This window comes from Lathamus discolor, chromosome 3 (genome assembly GCF_037157495.1).
Source record: "Lathamus discolor isolate bLatDis1 chromosome 3, bLatDis1.hap1, whole genome shotgun sequence".
NCBI lineage: Eukaryota > Metazoa > Chordata > Aves > Psittaciformes > Psittacidae > Lathamus > Lathamus discolor.
Window position 1 is genome coordinate 103,888,813 of NC_088886.1, and position 21,236 is coordinate 103,910,048.

General features: G+C 52.4%; 3 protein-coding genes across 18 annotated transcripts in view; 1 reads left to right on the forward strand and 2 right to left on the reverse strand.

The window, feature by feature from the left end:
* The window catches only part of RTKN2 (rhotekin 2), a 225,283-nt gene extending 220,551 nt beyond the window's left edge, over positions 1–4,732 (reverse strand). For 5 of the 16 annotated variants that reach the window (XM_065670896.1, XM_065670899.1, XM_065670898.1 and 2 more), the window contains exons 1-2: positions 2,945–4,730; positions 2,137–2,276 (exon numbers count right to left, since the gene is read on the reverse strand). The gene's annotated coding sequence lies outside the window, so the exon portion shown is untranslated. Of the gene's footprint in view, positions 1–2,136; positions 2,277–2,944 lie in introns of all 16 variants that reach the window. The other 11 variants (XM_065670888.1, XM_065670891.1, XM_065670892.1 and 8 more) reach the window with 4 other exon arrangements.
* On the forward strand, positions 3,076–6,243 carry ADO (2-aminoethanethiol dioxygenase). The gene has a single exon (XM_065670933.1). The coding sequence runs from the start codon at positions 3,177–3,179 to the stop codon at positions 3,918–3,920; it is 744 nt and encodes a 247-aa protein (XP_065527005.1). The 5' UTR covers positions 3,076–3,176; the 3' UTR covers positions 3,921–6,243.
* A 1,718-nt stretch (positions 6,244–7,961) lies between these two features.
* Positions 7,962–10,630, reverse strand: EGR2 (early growth response 2). Its single transcript, XM_065670930.1, has 2 exons — positions 10,281–10,630; positions 7,962–9,926 (listed from the first exon to the last, which is right to left on the reverse strand). The coding sequence occupies exons 1-2, from the start codon at positions 10,456–10,458 to the stop codon at positions 8,695–8,697; spliced, it is 1,410 nt and encodes a 469-aa protein (XP_065527002.1). The 5' UTR covers positions 10,459–10,630; the 3' UTR covers positions 7,962–8,694.
* Positions 10,631–21,236: the final 10,606 nt, after the last annotated feature.

The window sequence follows — 21,236 nt, forward strand, 5'->3', positions numbered from 1 at the left end:
AGCCCAGCCAAGCAACTACACCAGGGGTTCTTTTTTTCTTCACAAGAACTCAAGATGACAGAGGCCAGCTAAGAGTATGGCTTTTCAGAAATAAAAAAAAAAAAAAAAGTCAATTTAATTGTCAGTTGGCTGGACAGCTTGTTTTTCTGTTCATGTTAGTTGTTTGGAGGGGGGGTAATATTACTGCACTGAAAAATGTGGGTGTGATATGGCATTTAACTGGAACATTAAGTGCCTAAGACATATTTTTGTCTATATCTGTCAGAAACTGAAATCAATACAGTAGCTGAAAACACTAAGGATCATAAGGTGATCAATTATGCTAAGTATAAAACTGATCACCAGGAAAGATGTTCTTAAAATCTTAATAAACATCCTTGTTCGCAGGATGCATGATTCATGGCTTACAGAGTGATAAGCACTAAAGGGTCAAGTAACTCACCTAATTATCACTCAGAAAGTCAGGATCAGGCTGAAATGAGAATTCAGGATCCTGGTTTTCCATGCTGATCTATCTTACAATTGCATGCTATTCCAAGCGCATAATGTCCTACCAGTATCAAGCATCTCCGTTTCCACAAAACAGCTTATTTTTGTGCTGAACAGAAAAAGAACCACTGTGTTCAAAGTGAGAATCCTAGCATTCACTTGCACACATAAAATGTCATTGCTGAGCCAGGACACAAATGGAGAGCTTGACCCAATCAAGAGATCATTTACCATTATCAGTGGAAACTGCCAAAAATTCCAGTCCATGCCTCCACAATTAAACGGACTGTCCCTGCAGAAGCAGCCTGAATAGAAGAGCACACTGAAAATGGAGCCTTCCAAAGCCCTTGGCTTCTGACAAAATGCCACCTGCCAATCGATGCAGCAGCAGTGAGGGTGTCGGTGTCCTCAGCAGTTCACTCCAGAACAAAAAGGCTCGCAGGCCATTAAAGACTGTACCTGTCACCTCAAGATGTCTGCCCCCTCATCCTAAGCATCCTGCCAGGCAGACCTCTTCCTGCAAGGTATAGAAGCACTCACTCACCTGATCTTCACCCTGTGCTCCCAACACAGGCACTGGAGAGAGAAATCACTTAAAACACTGGGCTGTGAATGTGAAAGAGCTGAAGAGTTGGACAGAGCCTTGGGTGAGATGGTTTAGTGTGAGGTGTCCCTGCCCATGGCAGGGGGGTTGGAACTAGATGATCTTAAGGTCCTTTACAACCCTAACTATTCTATGATTCTATGATTCTAAGACTGCAATGCCTTGTAGCTTCAGGTGGAACTCAAAAGCAGAACTCAAATGAACAACCTTCTCCATGCAGAGGAAGCAATAATGCCATAACCTAAATTTGCATTCTGTGCACCAAACTCACTTATACGGGGAGGGAAATAGGTTTAGGAAGAGAGATTCAAGCCACCAATCTTTGTTTACAGTCTCAGTATTTAATCCTCTACTGGGCCATCACACGCCCACAACATCTATATTTCTGATTGCTGTACACAATTTCTGATTCATGTGAGGGTGGTGAGGCGCTGGCACAGGCTGCCCAGGGAAGCTGTGGATGCCCCATCCCTGGCAGTGTTCAAGGCCAGGTTGGACTGGCTTGGAGCAACCTGGTCAAGCGGAAGGTGTCCCTGCCCATGGCAGGTGGGTTCCAACTCAAACCATTCTATCATTCTGTAATGGTTCTATGATAACACCATAGAAGGCCATGTATCTCTTGCTTAAGTTTAACGCATAATTAAAACTGGAGTTTCCCTTTAATCAAGAAAATACATTGGGTTACCTTGGTTTTAAGTTTAAATTTTTAAACTTGGTGGGCTGCAGCCACTGGAGTCCTATCTGATTAGTGTAATTCAGCTGTTTTTCAGAATCCTAACCAGCTGGGCCTACCAGGGTACTCAGGTGCTCAACATCTGCTTAAATTAATAGAACTCCATGTGCTTTATTTGTGACCAGAGCCTCATTTTCTTTAACAAATCCCAGCACTAACAAGTTAATTTCTGACTTCAAACACAAGTATTTTATAGGTATGATCCACTTGCAGAGTCATGTTTGTAAGAAATAAGGTAGTAAGATCATTGCCACAGATGTAAGTGGAATAAAACATTGCATGTAACGCCCTGGCAGAATAAATGCTGTACCCTTTTTGTACATCAGCCTGAAACAACCACATGCTGGCTCCACCAGGTTGGAACTGAGCCAAAAGATTATCCATCCTTTCTGTCACACGTGGATTCTCCGAGGGTCAACATCTGGAACTCCATGTGCTTGTTCTGTTCATCTGTGGTTAAAAGCAATAAATTCAGATGCAATCACACTCAAAAGTGATGAAAAGGAGACACACCAAGGACAGTGCATGCCGTACAGAAAGACCTCAGTGTAACACTCCAGTGGGAGAAGTGGTGTCAGAAACTAAGTTGAAATCTGATCAATTTGCCAAAATGTTTTAGCTGCAGCAAGCAATTAATGACGATAAACAAACCGTTTACACAGTTCATTACATGTCCATGACACCGGACTTGGCGCTGCCATGCTCAGTTTTACGCGGCTGAACTACAAGCCCAGTAAACAGCATGCCCCCTCTCACCGCCCCAGAACTGTATGGGGCTAAACGCGCCGCACGGGGACTTGCTGACGACTGTGGCGTCCCGGCAGGCAGGGCACGGCGCGGGCCCCCAGGCAGGCGAGGACAGCCTGGCTGCCGGCAGCGGAGCGGCGCCGTGCTGCGCCTTGTGCCCGCGACCCCACAGCCAGCGCCCGCCGCCGCTCCTCACGGCACCGCCACGGAGCCGGGCTGCCCAGGGCACGTCCCGCCCGCCTCGCCCCCCGCGGCGTTAAGATGGCGGCGGCAGGCGGCGCCGCCGCACCCCGCTGGGAGCCAGGCGACCGCCCCGTGTCCCGCACACCACCACCCCCCCCCACGGGGCACGGCCCTCTCCAGCCACTCACCTCCGCCGCCTCCGCCGGGAGCCGCAGTTCTCGGCCCTCCACCGCCCCGGCTCTGGAGCAGCCCGGGGTGCGGGGCCGCGGCCACAGGCAGGACTACGAGCCCCGAGGTGCACGGCGGCGCGGGTGCGCCTGCGCGGCGGGGACAGGGGAGGAGTCGGAAGCGGCTTGGGGACCGGCAGCGGCGGCCGGGCGCGGCGGGGCCGGGCCGGGCCGGGCCGGGCGGTGGGCCGCCATGCCCCGGGACAACATGGCCTCCCTGATCCAGCGGGTGGCGCGGCAGGCGCGGATCACCTTCCGCAGCCCGGCGGGGCCGACCTTCGGGGAGAATCTGCACCGGCTGCAGCAGCTGCTGGACGAGGTGCGCGCCGAGGACTTGCACTTAGCGCCGCGGGGGCCTTCGGCGGCGGCGGCGGCGGCACCGGGTGGGGGGCTGCCGTGGTCCGGCGTGGTGCCGCCCGTTAGCTACATGCACATCTGCGAGACGGAGAGCTTCAGCATGGGCGTGTTCCTGCTGCGGAGCGGCGCCTGCATCCCGCTGCACGACCACCCGGGCATGAACGGCATGCTGAAGGTGCTCTACGGCACGCTGCGCATCGCCTGCTTGGACACGCTGCCCCCCGCCGCCGCCCCGCCGCCCCCCGCAGCCGCCGCGGGGCCCTGCCACCGCGCCCTGTACCGCTCCCACCAGCACTACACGCCGGCCTCCCCGCCCTGCCTGCTCTCGCCGCACACCGACAACCTCCACCAGATCGACGCTGTGGACGGGCCCGCCGCCTTCCTCGACATCCTGGCGCCGCCCTACGACCCCCAGCACGGCCGGGACTGCCACTACTACCGCTTGCTGGAGGGGCCGTTGCCGCAGGCGGGCGCCGAGCCGCCCGGGCTGCCGCGGGAGGTGTGGCTGATGGAGACCCCGCAGGCCGCTGACTTCTGGTGCGGGGGAGAGCCCTACCCCGGGCCCCGCGTCTGCCTCTGAGGCGGCGGCCTGGTCCCGGCGGCGGCCGCTGGGACCTTCGGCGCTCTCCCCGCGCCCGCCTCAAGGACTGGCCTGCCGGGGCGGCCCGGAGCCGCGGTCGCGCTTCGCCGTGTGTCGCGGGACCGCGCTGGGGCTCCTCGGGAGCGCTACGAGGCAAAGAATTCTTCTTTCCACGGGCCTGGCGCGCTTCGCGAGTCGGGGAAATAAAGCGCGTGTTTATGTCCTTGGGGTCGTGCGGAGAAGTAGCGGCACGGTTAAACTTGTGCTCAGATGCACGGCTGGGGAAACATAACCCAGCCCGCTGTGTACATAGTTGGGGCCGCGCATCAGCGAGGGGGTTCGGGCGCTGGCAGGGAAGGTAAACGCAGTAAGCATTGTTGCGGGGCGCCCTGACATCGCAGGAGGTGTCCCCGCTGCCGCAGCAACCTAGCACCGGTGTGGGACAGCCAGCCTGCGGAATGCACCCACCTGGCCTGGGCAGCGGCTGGCCAGGCTGCAGCCTTTGGGGACGCCATCACCAGAGCAGTTCTCAACAAGAGCTGTACCTGCCAGCAGAAAACAAACCCCGAAAGACTCCTGACCCAGGACATGCTCCACCCCTAATCCCCGCAGCTGGAGCTGGGGGAGTTACCCCTCGGAAGGGACACTGTCAGGTCCAGAGTTACTTTCTAACAGTTCGTTCAAGCGTTGCATACAAGATCTCGCTATTGCAACTGAGAGCTACAGAGTACGTCTGTGCATATTTCCTTCAGCTAGGAGGAGACTAGCCAGCTGCTCACTACCCTCGCTCAGAACCTCTCACACAGCAGTGGTGGAGGGTAGCGGAAACCGGGCATCTTGAGAGAAAAAACAATTCTCCACTGTTGTGTCAAGAAAGCTGTTCTAGAAACACGACGTATTTGTGAACCCTATATATACAGCAGCGTGCATACACTAGGTACGCTCAGATAAGATTTGATCTACTGTCTTCTCTTCAAAGCATGGCCTGTGTTTTTATATGGACAAGTGAAGGCTTTGGGCTTTTGAAGCCTTGCGGTTTCCCTCTTTATACTATTTATAAAGACTACTTTTTTCATAAGGCTTTTAAATAAACGTAGCATAGAAGAGACACCATGAATTTTGCTTTGCTATGATGGAACCAGTCCGGAGATGCAGTTTGCCCAGGGCAAGGGTTGCAGTCTTTCCAACAAGGGAGAACCTTTCTCTGCAGGTGAAGTACTCTGTACTGCATGGACTGGTCTCCTGCCATCAGCCTAACACACACTTTGCACCACAAACATGTGCTGGGGGAGCCTTGGCCCTCTTAGCCATGATGTGGGAATTTGAATAAGACAGCGACTTGCCAGTCTCCTAAGTGATGTACCAAGCTGCTCCAGAAATCATTCCACAACTGGCTTTAATTTTCCCTTGTGTATTTATAAAACAGACTTGTTTTTCCTGTACAGTGGCTTGTATGTGTGAATTTTTAAATTATTCTGATACAGCATTGCCTTTGTTTTCTGGGGTTTTTTTGGCCTCTAAAGGAAAGAATGTAAAACACCGTCAGCATTATGCATGCACAGATTAATTCTTTTGCAAGGAAAAATTGGTGGAAATTATTTTGGGTGATTTCCATTTATTCTTACAGCACTTTAAGGTGTCTGATATTTCTGCAGCTGGCTTACCTGTTTTTCCTGGAATTCCCCTGCAGTTTAATGTTAGTTAATATTTAACAATTCTCCATCGAATGTAGTCCTTAACTATAAGGCAGTGCCTCCCTGTGTTACAGCCTGGGTCTAACCCTCACCAATGCTAATGAAAACCATTATCCTTTTTCAGAAGTTCACAGAGATAGTGTGGTTCATGCAAACAGCTGTACTGGAAAAACAGACTGCAAAAAGGAGCATTTCTTATCTCCTGTGCTCTGTCCTCCCATTAGGTCTTTCTGCCTGGTTTTTAATTTTTCCCTCTGCGTATAAAACCTAGCTGAGATGTTCAGCGGCACAGGACTTTAACGCATCTTTCCATAGAGGACAGCATGGTACCCGAGGCTGCGGAGTGCCGCTAACAACCGTGGCAAAAACTTTCTTTTTTAGTGAAGGTGTTAGCATCAAAGTATTAAAGCTGAGGAAAATGACAAAACCTGAAATGCATTAAAGAAAAACCTCTTTGTGTAACTTCTTGCTTACTCAGTAACTGAAACTTACTTCGTATTTTCTGGATATCTGTAAGCGGAAGGTTGAAGTCCGTAATGTTTTTCCGTCTCTCTGCAGTCCTATTATTGCGTTTTCACAACAGCAAAATAACTTACTGCTGAATTTTAGAATAAATACAGCATATCTCACCACTGACCAGTCTTTGCTTTCCTTCACAAGTGCAGCACTCTTGAACCAAGCATGGTGTAGAGTGCACGTTTCTTTTGCCTAATGGTCCAAGTGGGGCGACTGGCCTTTTTCAGAGAGGTGATGCTTGATACTGGCTTCTCAGCACAAGTCTTCCACTGGCACTTTGTAGACAAACCCAGGCACATGCTTTTGAAGCTGGCTGTTACTGCAAGGCAAAGGCGCAGATGCAAGGTCGCTGATACTACTGCACAATGTAAGGTTCTCTTGTAGCTGCACACTAGTCACCACAGTTTCTTCAGCTCATTTTCAATTTCTGTGTCATTTGTCTCGCTTTGCTTTTGACGGGGGTTTTAATCTGGGAGTGTGGCTGAAGGCAGGAGCTCGAAGAGTGTGAGCAGAGCCTTGGACTGTGCGCCCGGGTAGCTGAGATCCCAGTCCTGCTCACTACAGTCTGCCTGTGGCCAAGCTGTGGTTATCCGTGGCTGTGGCAGTACCTCTGGGAGCCCAGCAGGTTGACAGCAGTGAATCCTTGTCCACCTCCCCATAGCGCAGCCCACTGGTGCTGATCAACCTGTGGGGTTGTGCTCCTGTGTGGCATCCCTCCAGCAGCATACCGTGGTCTCTTTTGTGGAGCCGGGAGCGCATGGAATCAGGTGGCAAAGCTGCAACCCACTAAGAGATGCAGCAGGAGAAGTGAAGGCTTACTTGCTCTGCTGAGGTGGATGGCAGGGTGGTGAGCACAGAGGCCCTGGAGCTGGCATCATTCTGTGACTTCTCCATCCCACAGAGATTGGTCCATGCCTGGCTTTTGATTCGGAGAATCAAAAATCACTTTGGAAGCCTGCTTTCTGTCTGCTTCAAAACCGGACACAGTGTTTCAGCTACTACTGACCGCCTTTCCCAAGCAAAAGCCAGTGCCAGTTCCAGTAGACAGTGAGCAGGGTGTTTCAGACAGAAAAGCCTGATGCCACTGGGGCTTTGTGCAGTGGGACCCAGCACCGGGGCCAGCAGAGGCTGGGAGCCAATGGGCAAGGGCCTTGTCCCCGTTCCCTTCAGTGTTGGGCTGTGGCGTTAGTGGCGAGTTCCATCCCACATGGCTCACCTGTGTGGTGCGGGCCATACCAGGGATCTCTGCGGCAGCGGGGCTAGCCCGCGGGGCCCCTACAGCCCTGCACCAACGGCAGGGCCCGAAGGTGGGCCCTGGTAGGGAACGGCCAGGATGGCATCTTAAAAACCTACAATCAAAACAGGTTAAAAAAAGCAAAGATAAAGCCGCGCAGATGGGTGCAGCAGAAAAGCCCGGCTGATCCCGCGGGGTGGCCGCCGCCGCCGCCCGGGACCCGCGGAGCCCCGAGGGCGGGCGCGGGCTGCGCCGCCGCCGCCGGGAGCCGCTTTCGCCGCGGGGAGGCCGTCGGGGCGGCAGCACTCGCTGCTGCTGAGCCCGCTAGGGGAGATTGCCCGGAACGGATCCTAACCACGGAACACAAAAGCAAGTGAGTCAAAAAAACCCACCCCGCTCCCCGGTTCATATCATCCCGTCTCGGCTCCGAGGGAAATCCCTGCGCCCGAGTCGCGGGTGTCTGTATACCGGTGCCGCGGCTGCTGGTTTTCCGCGCTGGGGCGGTGAGGTCCGCCCAGCGGCACCAGCGGCAGGGAGGGGTGTAACCCCCCCCCTCCACGGGGCCGGCTAGGGGACCTACGGAAATAAATGTGTCAGTTTAGCATAATTAAGAGATTTATTTGTCGTCTTTTATAAACGTTGTAAGCACCTACCCTATTGTCGAAAAGTTTATTTACAGAGCGGCCGGAAAGAAATCATCTCTCCTTCCAGCCTCCGTTAGTGGTTGTGCATTATTCGTGTTACCTGCTGCGCGCCGGACTCCGGCGGACAACGGGCGTCGGTTCCAGCCAGAGTATTTACATCCCGTCCCAAGTCCTACTACAAACGTAACACTTTTAAGTCACCAAAACCAAAACCCTAAACCAGTGCGTACAAAAATATAGTCTCTAAAAAAAAAAAAAAAAGAAAAAAAAAAGAAAAAAAGAATCCCAATATTAATAGGCAGAAATGTACAGCCATACTAAAACCAGGGAGGGCAAACTTTCCGGTCTCTGTGTCGCCGCTGTCGTCGGAGCGGATCGGTAAGGCACCCCCCACATGCAGACAGGGGACCGGGCTCTACACCACACAAGGCACCAAGGACACCTCACCACGACGGCACTGCATGCATCCATCCATCCTCCCGCCGCAGCCCCTATGTACACCCGCCGGCCGGCCGCCCCGCCCGGCCCGGCCCGGCCCGACCCGACCCGGTCCGGAGGAGCCCGCGGCGCCGCCGGGTGCTGATCGCGCCCCTCAGGGCTCCGCTCCGCGCCCCGCCGCGCTCGGCTGTGGCTCCCCGGCTCCGCGGCTCCGCGGCTCCGCGCTGGGTCCTGCGCGCCCCTCTCCCTCAGGGCGTCCGCGTCCGCGCCGCGCAGGGGGCCAGGGTGGCAGCGCCGCTCCCGCCGCCGGGCTGCGGGCACCCGCCGGCGGCGGCGGCGGCGGCGGCTCCTTTCCGCTCCTTCTGGCGCAGGTGGATCTTGGTGTGCCGCTTCCTCTCGTCGGAGCGGGCGAACTTCCTGCCGCAGAAGTCGCAGGCGAAGGGCTTCTCGCCTGTGTGCGTGCGGATGTGGGTGGTGAGGTGGTCGCTGCGGCTGAAGTTCCGCATGCATATGCGGCACTGGAAGGGCTTGTGGCCCGTGTGGATGCGGATGTGCCTAGTGAGCTCGTCGGAGCGGGAGAAGCGGCGGTCGCAGCCCTCGGCGGGGCAGGGGTAGGGCCGCTCGTGGACCGGCGTCTTGCTGGGCCGGTTGGGGTACTTGCGGGGCCGCAGGATGGGCCGCAGCGGCAGGTGGTGCGGGCTGTAGGCGCCGGCGGGCAGCCGGGCGCCCGCGCCCTCGCCCCCGCCGCTGCCGGGAGCACTGCCGGGGGCGGCGCCCGCCGGGGGCGCCCCCATCGTGAAGTTGCGGATGGTGGAGAGCGGCGTGAGCGGTGGCGGGACGCGGAGCGAGTCGAGGGGGCAGGGGAAGGGCTTGCGGTCGGGGCCGGCGTGCAGCTCCCGTTGGCACTGGGGCGGCGGGAAGAAGCCGCCGTACTCGGGGATCATGGTGAAGAGCCCGCCGTCGGCCGCCGCCGCCTTCGGGGAGGGGTAGGAGGGCGGCGGGGGGAAAGGCAGCGCTCCGCCACCGGCGGCGGGCAGGAAGGCTGAGGAGGGGTCTTGCGGGTACAGGTCGCCGCAGCCCGAGTAGGGCGGCGGCGGCGGCGAGTAGAGGTGCTCCAGGTCGGGCGGCTGGCCCTGCGCCATGGTGCAGCCGAGGGCCCCGGCCAGCGGGTTGGGGGAGGCAGCGGAGGCGGCGGAGGCGGCGGAGGCAGCGGTGGCCGAGGAGGCGGCGGAGGAGGCGGCGGCGGAGGAGGCGGCGGAGGAGGAGGAGGGCGTGCTGACCCCCTGCAGGATCCCCGCGCTCACGATGTTGATGATGCCCTCGGGGTAGCAGCCGGCGCCGGGGTACTGCGGGTCAATGGAGAATTTGCCCATGTAGGTGAAGGTCTGGTTGCGGGAGGCCGGGGCGTTGGGCGCGAAGCCACCGCCGTAGGGCAGGTCCAGGGTCCGCTTGTCGCCCATATCCACGTTGATCATACCGTCTGGGGGGGGGGGGGGGGGGGAGAGGCAAGGAGCCGGTCAGCCAGCCGCGCCGCCACCCGCCGGGCGGCTCGGCCCCGGCCCCGGTCCCGACCGCCACCCAGCCCAGCCCGGCCCGGCCCGGCCGGCGCGGGGTTGCGGCGCGCACATGTTGCGCTCCGGCTGCGGGGGCTCCGCGCCGGTCTCAACTTTTCCCCCCGAAACGGGCGCGGAGGCAGGGCTGCCGCGAGCGGCGGCGGGACCCCCCCGGCAGGGCGGCGGGCGAGCCCTAGGGGCCGCGATCCCCGTTCCAGTCCGCCCCCCGCCCTCCCGCCGCCCTCCGAGGTCCGGCCCGCACCTGTGCGGGCAGCGCTTACCTCCTGCCACACCGCTCATCTGGTCAAACGGCCCTGCCAGGTCGGCATTGGGGAAGATCGCGACCGAAGTTGGCAGCGCGGCGGAGATGTCATCTGCGGGGTAAATGCCCTCGGGGAGCTGGTGCACGAACCCGCCGAGGGTCACCGGGATCTTGTCCACCGCCTTGGCGGTCATCATGGGGGCGGCGGGGCGGCCGGGGGAGCGGCTGCTCCCGGCCGGCGGTGCGCGCTCGGGGCGGGGAGGGGAGAGAGAGGAGGGGGCGCTTCCCCCTGCCTCTCACTACCGGCGCGGGGGGACTGCGGGCAGGCGGCGCGGCGCGGCGCTCAGGGGGGCATGTGCGGGCGGGCGGGCGGCCGCCCCGTCGCGGCGGTGCCGGTGCCCGCGGTGCCCCCGGAGAGCCGCGCTCCCGCCGCAGCTCGCGCTGGAGGACAAGTCTGGCGGTAAGTATTTATGGGGGCCCCCTGAATGCCCGGGACGTCACTGCCCATATAAGGACTGAGGAACGGGGCCCGGCAGTCACGTGGGCGCCCGCATGCGGGACCCGCCGCCCCGCTCCCGCCCCGACTCCCCCCCGTTTTCCCCCCCCTTACTCCCAGCGTTGAGCGCCCTGCGGGGGCGGCCCCGACCCGCCCCGGCCGCGCTCGGCCCCCTCCGCGCCGGCAGCGCCCCGCCGCGCCGCCCAGGGGGGTATTCCGGTGGCGGGGCCCTTGTCCTAAAAAGGCTCGGATCCGGCCCCGCCCCGCCTGCCCTTTTTAGGGCTCGTTCCGGAAAATGTTAAAAAGCTCGGAAAAGCAGAGGAGGTCCCGGGGCCGCCCCGCCGGACCCCGCTCACTTTCTCAAGCAGCCCTTAACCGCAGAGCGGCGGCGAGGCAGAAAACAGCCGCATGCACGGGTACCCGGCTGCTCCGTTCTTAACAACAACAACAACGACGACGACGACGACGACGGCGGCGGCGGAGATATGATGTTTGTGAATTACGGGTGGAAAGAGCCGCTGAGCGCTGCGAGCGCGTCGTGCCTGTTGTGGAAAGTGTCAGATCTATATATACCCCCCCTGAAAACGGCCCCGCCTGCTCCGCCGTTACCGTTGCCAGCGGGAGCGGCGGGGACGGGACGAGGGGGAGGAGGGGGGGGGGGGGGCGGCGGTCCCGCCGCCCCCCCCCCCCCCTCCTCCCCCTCGTCCCGTCCCCGCCGCTCCCCCTTGCTGGGACCGGTGCCATTTCCACTCCCCTTTGCTTTCCTTTCCCTATGCTCTCCTCCGCGACGAGGGTATCCAACTAAAGAGTGCTTAAATTCTAGGTTTTTCTTCTTTTTTACCCCTCCCCAAGTACTAAAAATAATCTCCCTTGTGCCTCCCTTCCCGGGAGAAGCCAATTTCTCATACGCTGTTCCCAAGCTCCGAGCTTGCAGCCCCTACATCTTCTTGCTGATGAGGGTGTCAGATGTAATGATTGCTGAGAGCTGTATCCCGTGCTATGCTCATGTCACTAATCTCGTTACTTACGAAGAGCTCTTCTCGTGGCTGTTTATTCCCGCCGTTTGGAAAGCAGCTCTCACATATGGTTTGTAGCGTGCAAGGTCCCTTTTCAGTGGTCTGCAGAAGTAAAAATACCCCATTTGATGACCCAAGCAGCAGAAAGACATGGCAACATATGAGCGATGCTACAAAAGCACACTCCTGCTCCAAAGCAACAAGCCAGAGGATACATGGGAAGGCTAAACACCTTTCACTTTAATTTTTAACTGCCGATACCACTATTTACACGGGTTAGCACATTACAGCATGTGCCACAGACTTGTGGCATGCTTGGGTGTCCCTGTGACTCGTGCAATTGTCCCCCCACCTTGGGTCCCAAATGCTGTCCCCAGGTGCCTGTCCCCCAGGCCTCTCCTTACCCGTGCAACACCTCACACCCAAGCTGAGGAGGCCTTTTTCAGTTCTTCCACTTTTCTTTCACTGCCATTAGTGAGGCTCCAGGTTTACTACTCCTCTGGTCGCCTTGAAGCCCAGGCTAGACAGGAGCGTGTCTGAAAAAGTAAAGGTTTTGGGGGCAGTTGTCACAATTGTTAGGAAATAGTAGACATAAACCTGCGTATTTTCCTTGATAGGTGGACTGGGGAGGTGTGCCCAGTAATTAGTAAACATATAGTACTTACTGGTTTTTAATGTAGATTTTGTTACCAGTCCCTTCTAGCACTTAATGTACAGCCAATACAGTTTGGCATATGAGATTTAGTTGAAAGGAAGCTCATGTTCCATTTCAGGAGGATTCTAGATATTTTCGTTTAAAATACCCATCTCAATTTAAAAGTAAAATTGTGACAGAGAGACAGAGAGAGAGAGAGAGAGAGACAGATTCTGGGAAATTTGACTGAGAAGTAGGAGCGATTGTATTGTACCTTTCCATTACAGCCGAGCTATAATTGGGCTAATCACTACTATGAAAGAACAAAATATTGGAATCTGTTGTGTGCTAGGGTGAGTTACTTTACATGAATTTGAGAAACAGGTAATTCTAAGTACAGTATTCTCCTTCCTGCAAAACGTCGCAGGTGTATCAGATACAGGTTTTAGGGATGCCCTACAACACCTTCCTGTGTTATTTGAAAATATCACATGCCCGCTGATGCCACACAGGAGAAAGAAGAACCAGGGTTTCACATCCCATCTTAACCTCCCCATGTCTCAATCCCACCTTTGAACTAACATGGTAAATTTAATGTTCTTCCGCTACAGAGGAGGATTAAATGAAAGATGGATATGAATAAAATGTAACATTCCTCCTGGCTACTTCACCTAGGGAATTCTACTACTAGTTGACTTTGTCAGTTTATTTTAAAAGGCTTCTCAAGAATGAGGTAAATTGTGCCTGATTTCCAGCCTTTATAAGGACAATCAAATCACTTGACTTCTCTCGATGAGAGCTTTGTCTTAATGGCAGCAGGATCCGGTGCAGAGCAATTTGGAAACGTAGTTAATGTTTGGTCTTCGGGAACATGTTGACAGATGAAATTCAAATGTTTCTGGTCCCTTTTCGGATATTCTTGCTGTAGCGTTTGCATGTGCTTAGAGCCTTTGATCCCCATTTGGTTAATTATAACAGACTCTGAGGGTTAGACTGTCCAATTCGCACTGACGTCAATGAGCCTTAAACACAAAAAATCCTACTGATTCCTGTGGTTCCTATAAGCCACGTGGTTTCATATGACGGACAGATTGCTGGTTTAAATTGCCAAAGCCCCACTTGCACCAAGAAGCGGAGCTGCGCCTCATATGAGTATGACATGTCTGACTGGGTATAGCCTTGACTGAGGAGGTTTCAGAGCCGAAGGGCAGAACTTCTCTGTTATTCCCAATTTCTTTGAAACCAGCCACCTTTGGATTTGTTCTATTTACTCTTTTAACAAGGTGCTAGCTGACACTGCACTGGGTGTATTTTCCTGCAGTCATTCTCTACCACAAGAACCTGAGACAGGAGCTGCAGAAATAAAATTATCCTTGCCTCCATACCTGAGCTCGAGAGTGGCTGGGCAAGAAAAGGCATCCTCTGTGGAGCTGGCAACACCATTTAACCAGCTTAACATCACATTTGAGTCATCTCTCCAGGGGTTACTGTACTTTTGTGGCAAAAATCAACCAATCTCACACGCTAACCACAGCAATGCTAGTGGGCCTGCTTGGGAAACGCACCCTGCCGCTTCCACTGTGCACCCCACTGCTTTGGGGACGTTAGGATGGCCCCAGCTCAGCAGATGCCCTTGAGAGCAGGACTTGTTCCTGGATAGGAGATGAGCAACCCTGTCGTCTTACAACAGCAAGGGATGTCTCTGCTAAGTCTGGGCTAAATTCAGGTTGGGATTAGTGGGGTTTCTTAGTGTTTCACATAAAAGAGAACTTCTTTCCAAAGCTCAATTTCAGAGTTTTCAAATTTGCCCCTTTTCACTGGGGAATACAGGGACTTGTCATGTTCTCATAGGAAGAAATGCTGATTTACTGTGCTGTGTTGGCCCTGGCTGGACACCAGGTGCCCCCCAAAGCTGCTCTATCACTGCACTCCTCAACCAGGCAGGGAGAAAAAATGTGACAAAAGGCTCATGGGTGGAGATAAGGACAGGAGATCACTCACCAATTACTGTCACAGGCAAAATATACTTGACTTGGGGCAATTAACTAATTACCAATCAAAGCAGAGTAGGATAATGAGAAATAAAACCAAAACTTAAGACATTCTTCCAACCCCTCCCTCCTTCCCAGGGCCAACTTTCTTCCCAAAGTCTCTAGTTTCTCCCCCACAGTGGCACAGGGGATGTGGAATGGTGGGTTCTGGTCAGTTCACCACACGTCTCTGTCTCTCCCCAGAGGACTCTTCACACTCTTCCACTGTTCCAGTGTGGGGTCACTCCCATGGGAGACAGTCTTCCATGAACTGCTCCAGCATGGATCCCTGCCATGGCTTGCAGTACTTCATGAACAGACTGCTCCAGTGTGAGTTCCCCCCAGGGTCACCAGTCCTACCAGCAAACCTGCTCCAGTGTGCGCTCCTCTCTCCACAGGTCCTGCCAGGACAGGCTCCAGCACAGGCTTCCCGCAGGGTCACAGCCTCCTTCCGGCATTCCCTGCTCCAGGGTGGGGTCCACTCAGGCTGCAGGTGGATCTGCTCCTCCGTGGAGCTCCACGGGCTGCAGGGGCACAGCCTGCCTCACTATGGTCTGCATCACAGGCTGCAAGGAATTTCTGCTCTGGTGCCTGGAGCAGCTCCTGCCCTCCTTCCACATGGACCCTTGTGTCTGCAGAGCTGTTTCTCTCACATATTCTCTCTCCTTTTGGTGGGTGTATTTGCTTGGGTTGTATTCCACTTCTGAAATCTGCTATCCCAGAGATGTTACCACTGTTGCTGATAGGCTTGGCCTTGGCCAGCGGTGGGTCCATCTTGGAGCTGGCTGGCATTGGCTCTGTTGGACATGGGGGAAGCTTCTTGCAGCTTCTCACAGAAGCCACCCCTGTAGCATCCCCGCTACCAAAACCTTGACATGCAAACCCAATACCTTTTGTTTTGCCAGTGGTGCCTGCTGGATTCCCAGGCTGCAGGCAAAAGCCACTTCCCTGAAATCTCCCATGCCTGTCCCTCACAGGCATGCTACAGACTCTCAGCCTGTATGGGCCAGTTACTTAAACCTGGTACCCAGCCAGGGAAACTTGCTGTAAACACGAGCCTACAGAAAACAGCTGCCTAACTGCTGGTGCGCTAGGGGAAGGGGATGGTTAAAAAGTAGAGGAGAAGGCATCCCAGTCTGCCCTTAATTACAGTACCTTAACCACACTCTGCAGTTTTCAGCCAAGGCTACTTATTGTCTTGGGATGAATGCCTGTAAATTTGAAGTAAGTAAACGACTTCGTTGTGAGGATTTGGCTTGGCAGAGCCTTAGCAGCATCCTGAAGAGTTATTTAAATGTCAATAACGTTTTCTAATTTGGGCCGTAGGAATTAAACAAACCCGTGCGGAATCAGCAAGTTACTAGTTTAAGTTTGTGCGGCTGAGAACAAGTGTGCGTGACGGAGAAAACTTCCAGTCAAATAAAAGTATCAACAAACTCGTTTGCCCGGAACCTATTCTCGTTATTAAATGCGCAGAACATTTCCCGTACATGGCTTCTAGCACACTTATTAAATCTGTAGCCCTGCTTCTGCTCACCGCTTTCGTTCCTCGCGTAGTAGCGGGGGAAAGGGAGCTGCCGCGGCCGGCGGGAGGGAGCCGGGAGCCTGTGCGGGCTCCACTGCCCTCTCCTGGGGGAAGGCGCTCCCTGGAGCCGGCGGGGACGCGGACGCTCAGCAGAAAGCCGTGCCCTGGGCTGAGAGTGCTGCTGGTGTTTCACCGTGTAACAGCGCCCGGAAAACTTTACATCACCAGAGTGCTACCTAGAGACGTCAAAGCATAGTCCTGTAGAGTCGGGAATCCCAGCAAAGGCAGCAGGACTGCCTGACGGCTGGCCCACTCCAGAAGCATCAGGACAAAGGCCACGCACCTGAGAGAGGTGCTGGAAGCAAGCCACAGAGGGAGCACCCCTGCTAAAAGGTTGAAATATTGGCTTTGTATGGTGCTTGCTGGAGGAACAACAAGAAGAAGAAAAGGTTGCTTCTCATAACAGGGAGAAGAACTTGGATATACGTATCATTCATGAGACAAGACTCTCAAAATTATGATGACTGTTTCTAAACAACAGCAGTCTGACTGCTAAGCTCTACTTTCCAGTCCTTTCTTCCAAAACTAGTTTCACTTACCATTGTTTTTCCTGCTCTAATGTGTCTCCTCTGCTTTGTGCAAATACCACCTTGCCCTATGGCTGCCCTGGGCCCTTAGTCCAGAGAGAGACTAATGGAGCACATCCCTTAGCAATGCAGGTGGCCTTCTTCTTTGAAAGACTGAAATAAAACAGAAAGTGTGACAATTTCAGTTCTTCTGTCAGTCCCACTACCTAGTGTTTGAGTACTTTGAAAGCTTGTCAGAAGGTTTTCTGGACATACTCACTTTATAGTACTGGATGTGGCTTTTCACCCTCAGCTGAGCAGTAAAAGCCATGTATGGCATCTCTTTTCAGCCCACCAGAAGAGAAAGCAGAACTCTGGCACCATTTTTTAGGCAGTCTTTTGAGAAGCAGGAGAGCTGTGTAGGGTGTTTCTCAGAAGCTTCCCACCCCTCCAGGGAAGCTGGAGCATTCACAGTATTTCTAGATTGCCAAGGACTCATTTGCCTTTGCCCTGTCTATGTACCATTCTCAGAACCTGTTTAAATTTATGTCTTATTTCCCTGTGCTTTGGTCTTAAACCAATCTGCCTTGAGCCTTGAAAACCCTCAGCTCTTTCTGCTGGGTAAGTCAGTCTGAGTGCGATTCTGGCTTTTCCTTAGTTTTTATCCTGATTTATTTTCTGCTCCTGAGGACATGTCTACGTGCTCCAGTCTCACCAGAAGACCATCCTGACTGTGAACTCCTGAGGAGAAGGCTGTTCAGGTTCCTCTTCAGCAAAGTTACCCAATGGATGACTTTCTGTCCCAAACTGCCAACAAATTTTTTTTGGAGCAGAATTATTACTTTTTTTTTTAATCCCGCAGGAGATTAAAATAAGCAACATGTTTTGCTTCAAAATTTGTAGGGCTACATCTTCAAGCAATTAGTGCAAGTTTTCTGATGCTCTAACCCCTACAAGTCTGAGTGAAAGTCCTAATTGGACATGATTTTATTTAAGGTTTGGTTAATTTTGAAGTCTGAAACTCAAACTTCTCCTTAGGGTAAGCATGGTCCTTTCCATTCTGTATTTGGTCTGCTTCCACCTGATTTGCAGGTGTTCGTTTCTATCTTTGTTTTGTTTTCCTTCTGCAATGTATTGTCCGTGTTCTTCCACCTCCCATCTAATTCATATCTCTCTACTCTCTATTGTCCAACTTCTTCAGCTCTCCTTTCTCTGTTCCCCCTCCTGCCTTTCCTCTTCCTTGGTAGTTCCTTTTCCTTCCCCCTTATCTCAGCAATTGCTGTCAACAGCTATATTTGGAATAGAGTGGGAACAAGCTATTCTTGTGACTTTACTTTGAAATAACTGAGAGGAGCAGATGATTTTCTTTGAACAGAGGATACATTGAGGAGAAGACAGGCTAGTAAACTCAAAATTATACTGTTAGGGAATACCTGCCCAGCAGGTTTGTCTTTCCCAACTCCTGGGATAACTTAACCAGCTATTAGTTCTTGTCTCCTCTGTTGTATCTTTAAATCTTCCTTTTGTGCAAAATTCCTCTCTCCAGGTTGGTAACCTGAGTTTCTAACAAGGCCTAGCTCATCACCACAATGTCTGAGCATTTAAGTATCAAGAGGGCTGACTGCCACCTAGAATCTCAGATGCCAGAATTAGCTGAAACAGGACATATACTTGTTTAACACTTGAACTCAATGCCATTGTATCTTCTGGTGTAGTGACAGGATACTGTTACAGAGTCCCATTTGTATGGGATAGGACAGAAATATGCTGGGAGGAACAATTTCCTATCAAGGAACATGATTTCTCCATGTCCTCTCACATTAACTTCTCTTCACCACCTGTTCCTCATCACCCTTGCCATTTAAACTGCTGTAAGCAATACAGTAACAAAACTAGTGAGAAGCAGAGCGATACAAACAGGAGAGCACAGAACGTATTTCTCCCTATCCCGCATATTTCTGTGTTTATACAGTTAACTCCCACATTGGCAAACCAAACAAGAAATGAGGCCAAATGAGAAATTCAGCATCACAGCTTAGTGTTTTGTGCCTGTGCCAGAAGAAGACCCAAGTCTATTTGCTCCCAAGTGAAGCCAGTTCTATTAAAACTGTACTGCTGTACACTTGTTTGTCTGTGAAACTGCTTCATACAGGGAGATACGTGAAATTGCACACAGAAAGATGCATGGACAAGATCTCTCCTTACAGATTAAACAATCAAAAGAGGGATGGCTGCTAGAAGTTAGACAAGAGGCCAGAAGGAAAGGATTCTTCTATCCATCGATGACTTCCTGGGATTTTATAAAGCAGCCAATACAAATGGTCATGATGACATGGGGCTTCCACTATTGTCTCTGCAATAACTGTTAGTAAATTCAGTTTGCCAACAGAATACATATCGATACCAATATCTTAGGAGAGCAGGGCTGACACAGCTCTAATGTTTTTCAATCAGAATATCTAACAGAAAAACAGATCAGTCTTCAAGCAAACATTCTTTTCTGTGTCCATGCTGCTACTACTGCCACCACTCTGCAGATCTTGAACGTGCTATGTCAAACAGAGGCTAAGCAAAGGGAAAAAAGAATGATCCAGGCTAAGACGTGACATCTACTGTCAGCACTACCACTAATCCCCAACAGAGACTGCCAAGTGTCTCTTTGGGCTTCTGTCTTTTAAAACTGAGCTCAATTTGGTGTATGCAGTGGATATAAGAATATGATAATATTTCGTAATGAATTACAGGCAAGCTCAATGGCTAAGCATATTTCACTGGTACCAGATGAGTTTTTGCAATTCCGTGCTGCCATAGAAAGTGAATATATTTTGTTTATATGTTTCCAACTTCAGGTCAACAGACAAATGATCTTGGACGCATTTGGAAACACTGCTAAATCCATGATGAACTCACAGAGGATTTAACCCTTCCCCATTACCTCTTATGCCGTGTCCCATTCTCACCATGCTGGCAACTTGCAGTTTTCTTCTCAGTCTCCTCAATTCCACATGCTCAGCAGAGCTGAATGACACAGCTGTAAAAAGCATCTGAAAAATGATCTTTGGATTTAAGGCTCCCAGGGCAATACATGGGACACAGACCCAGGCCAGTTTGCTGAAGAGGGAGCTAGTCTACAGTTGTATGGCCACAAACAAGTCTGCGCTCACTTGTCCAGGGACCACAAACTGCTTCCTGGGCTCTCAGGAATGCCCATGTGCCTTTGCTTTTTATTATTGAACAGATTCAGGTGTGTCTAAGGCTCAGCTTGATCTAAGCCATAACTAAACACCACTGAGATTTGAAAAGCAGGCTTTTCCCAACCTCCTTAGTCTGGAGCAGCTAAGCTGAGCATTTTGTGAGCCTTTTTTATCACCACCCAGAAGGGAAGGATTTTTATACCCAGAGTTAGAGTCCTTGCACACAGTGTGGGATGTGCTGGACTCAGCCTTCTTTTCCGCCTAAATGTAGCGGAGCACATTTCTTCCACCACCTTGTAGGACAATGCCCAAAACCATGTTTTAGACTCAGTCTGGGGCCTGCCTATGTCTTTCTGATGCAGACTTTGAACTTTACATGAAGTAAGCCAGCTGGACTGGCTCCAAAGCAGAGGTCAGGGTACCTGCCTGGAGAAAAGCCCAAATCCAGTAGGAAGATGCAGCTGGTGCCCCTATTTCCGCACTCTAGCTTCTAGCAGGTCGTGAGGAGCTGACAGGCTGTGCATCTGGAGGAGGGTTAATGAGAAAACTTTAAGTGTTCTGTTGCAAGTATCAATTTGCAGTTTCAACTACAGTCTGCAAGTACTTCCCGGACATCCAAGCAGGGACAACCCCTGTTGTCATAACCCACAAAGGACAGAGGAAGAAAAGGTGTAAAGAAACAGCAACACCAAACAGATGATGTTTTTCACTTTAATTCATACAAAATTAGCAAGAACAGGAAGCACTCACCCTGTGATGTAAAACAGACCTTCCTTAAATCTAGGCTGAATAATCACCGTATCATAAACCCCATCCTGTGATTCAGGATAGTGCTTGTGCTGGATTACACCGAAAACACCAGGTCTGCAGCACGCCTGGATAGGCTGCCCAGGGCTGACATGGACTTTGCAGGCCTTCTAATAAGCATGCTTAGTGTAATATGGTTTAAAGTTGACAACATGTCAAAAAACACACACAGTGTCAGAGAAGGAAAGAAATGTTGCTTCCCTTTCTGTCCCCCAACCTCATTACAGGCAAAGGAAAAATAATGTATGTAGAATAATACTTCACAATCTAAAGAGTTTTTCTGGTTTCTAAATCTAGTGAAGAGTCATTGTATATTTTGACAGAAAAATGAATCAAAATAATAAAGTGAATACAAAATTATATTGCTGTCAATAATTTAATTTACACAAAATAGCACTGTGACATGGTAATTGTTATATATGATGCAGCATTCAGTATAATATTTGGAGAATGCATTATAGAAAGTCAACATTTAACTACTAAAATCAACTTACATAATCAAAGCTGTCAGGGAATCTTTACAGTTTTATATTAATTTGAATGTAATTTACTATAGAGGTGTCATTCTCGGAGGTGCTTACAATAGTTAATGATCTCTGCATTTCCATTATAAAATCCTATTTTCAAAGGTTTATAACTTGGTCTTAAGAACTTTCAGCCCTCCGGCACTTTTTCCCTTTCCTTACAAAAACTATGTTAGACATTTT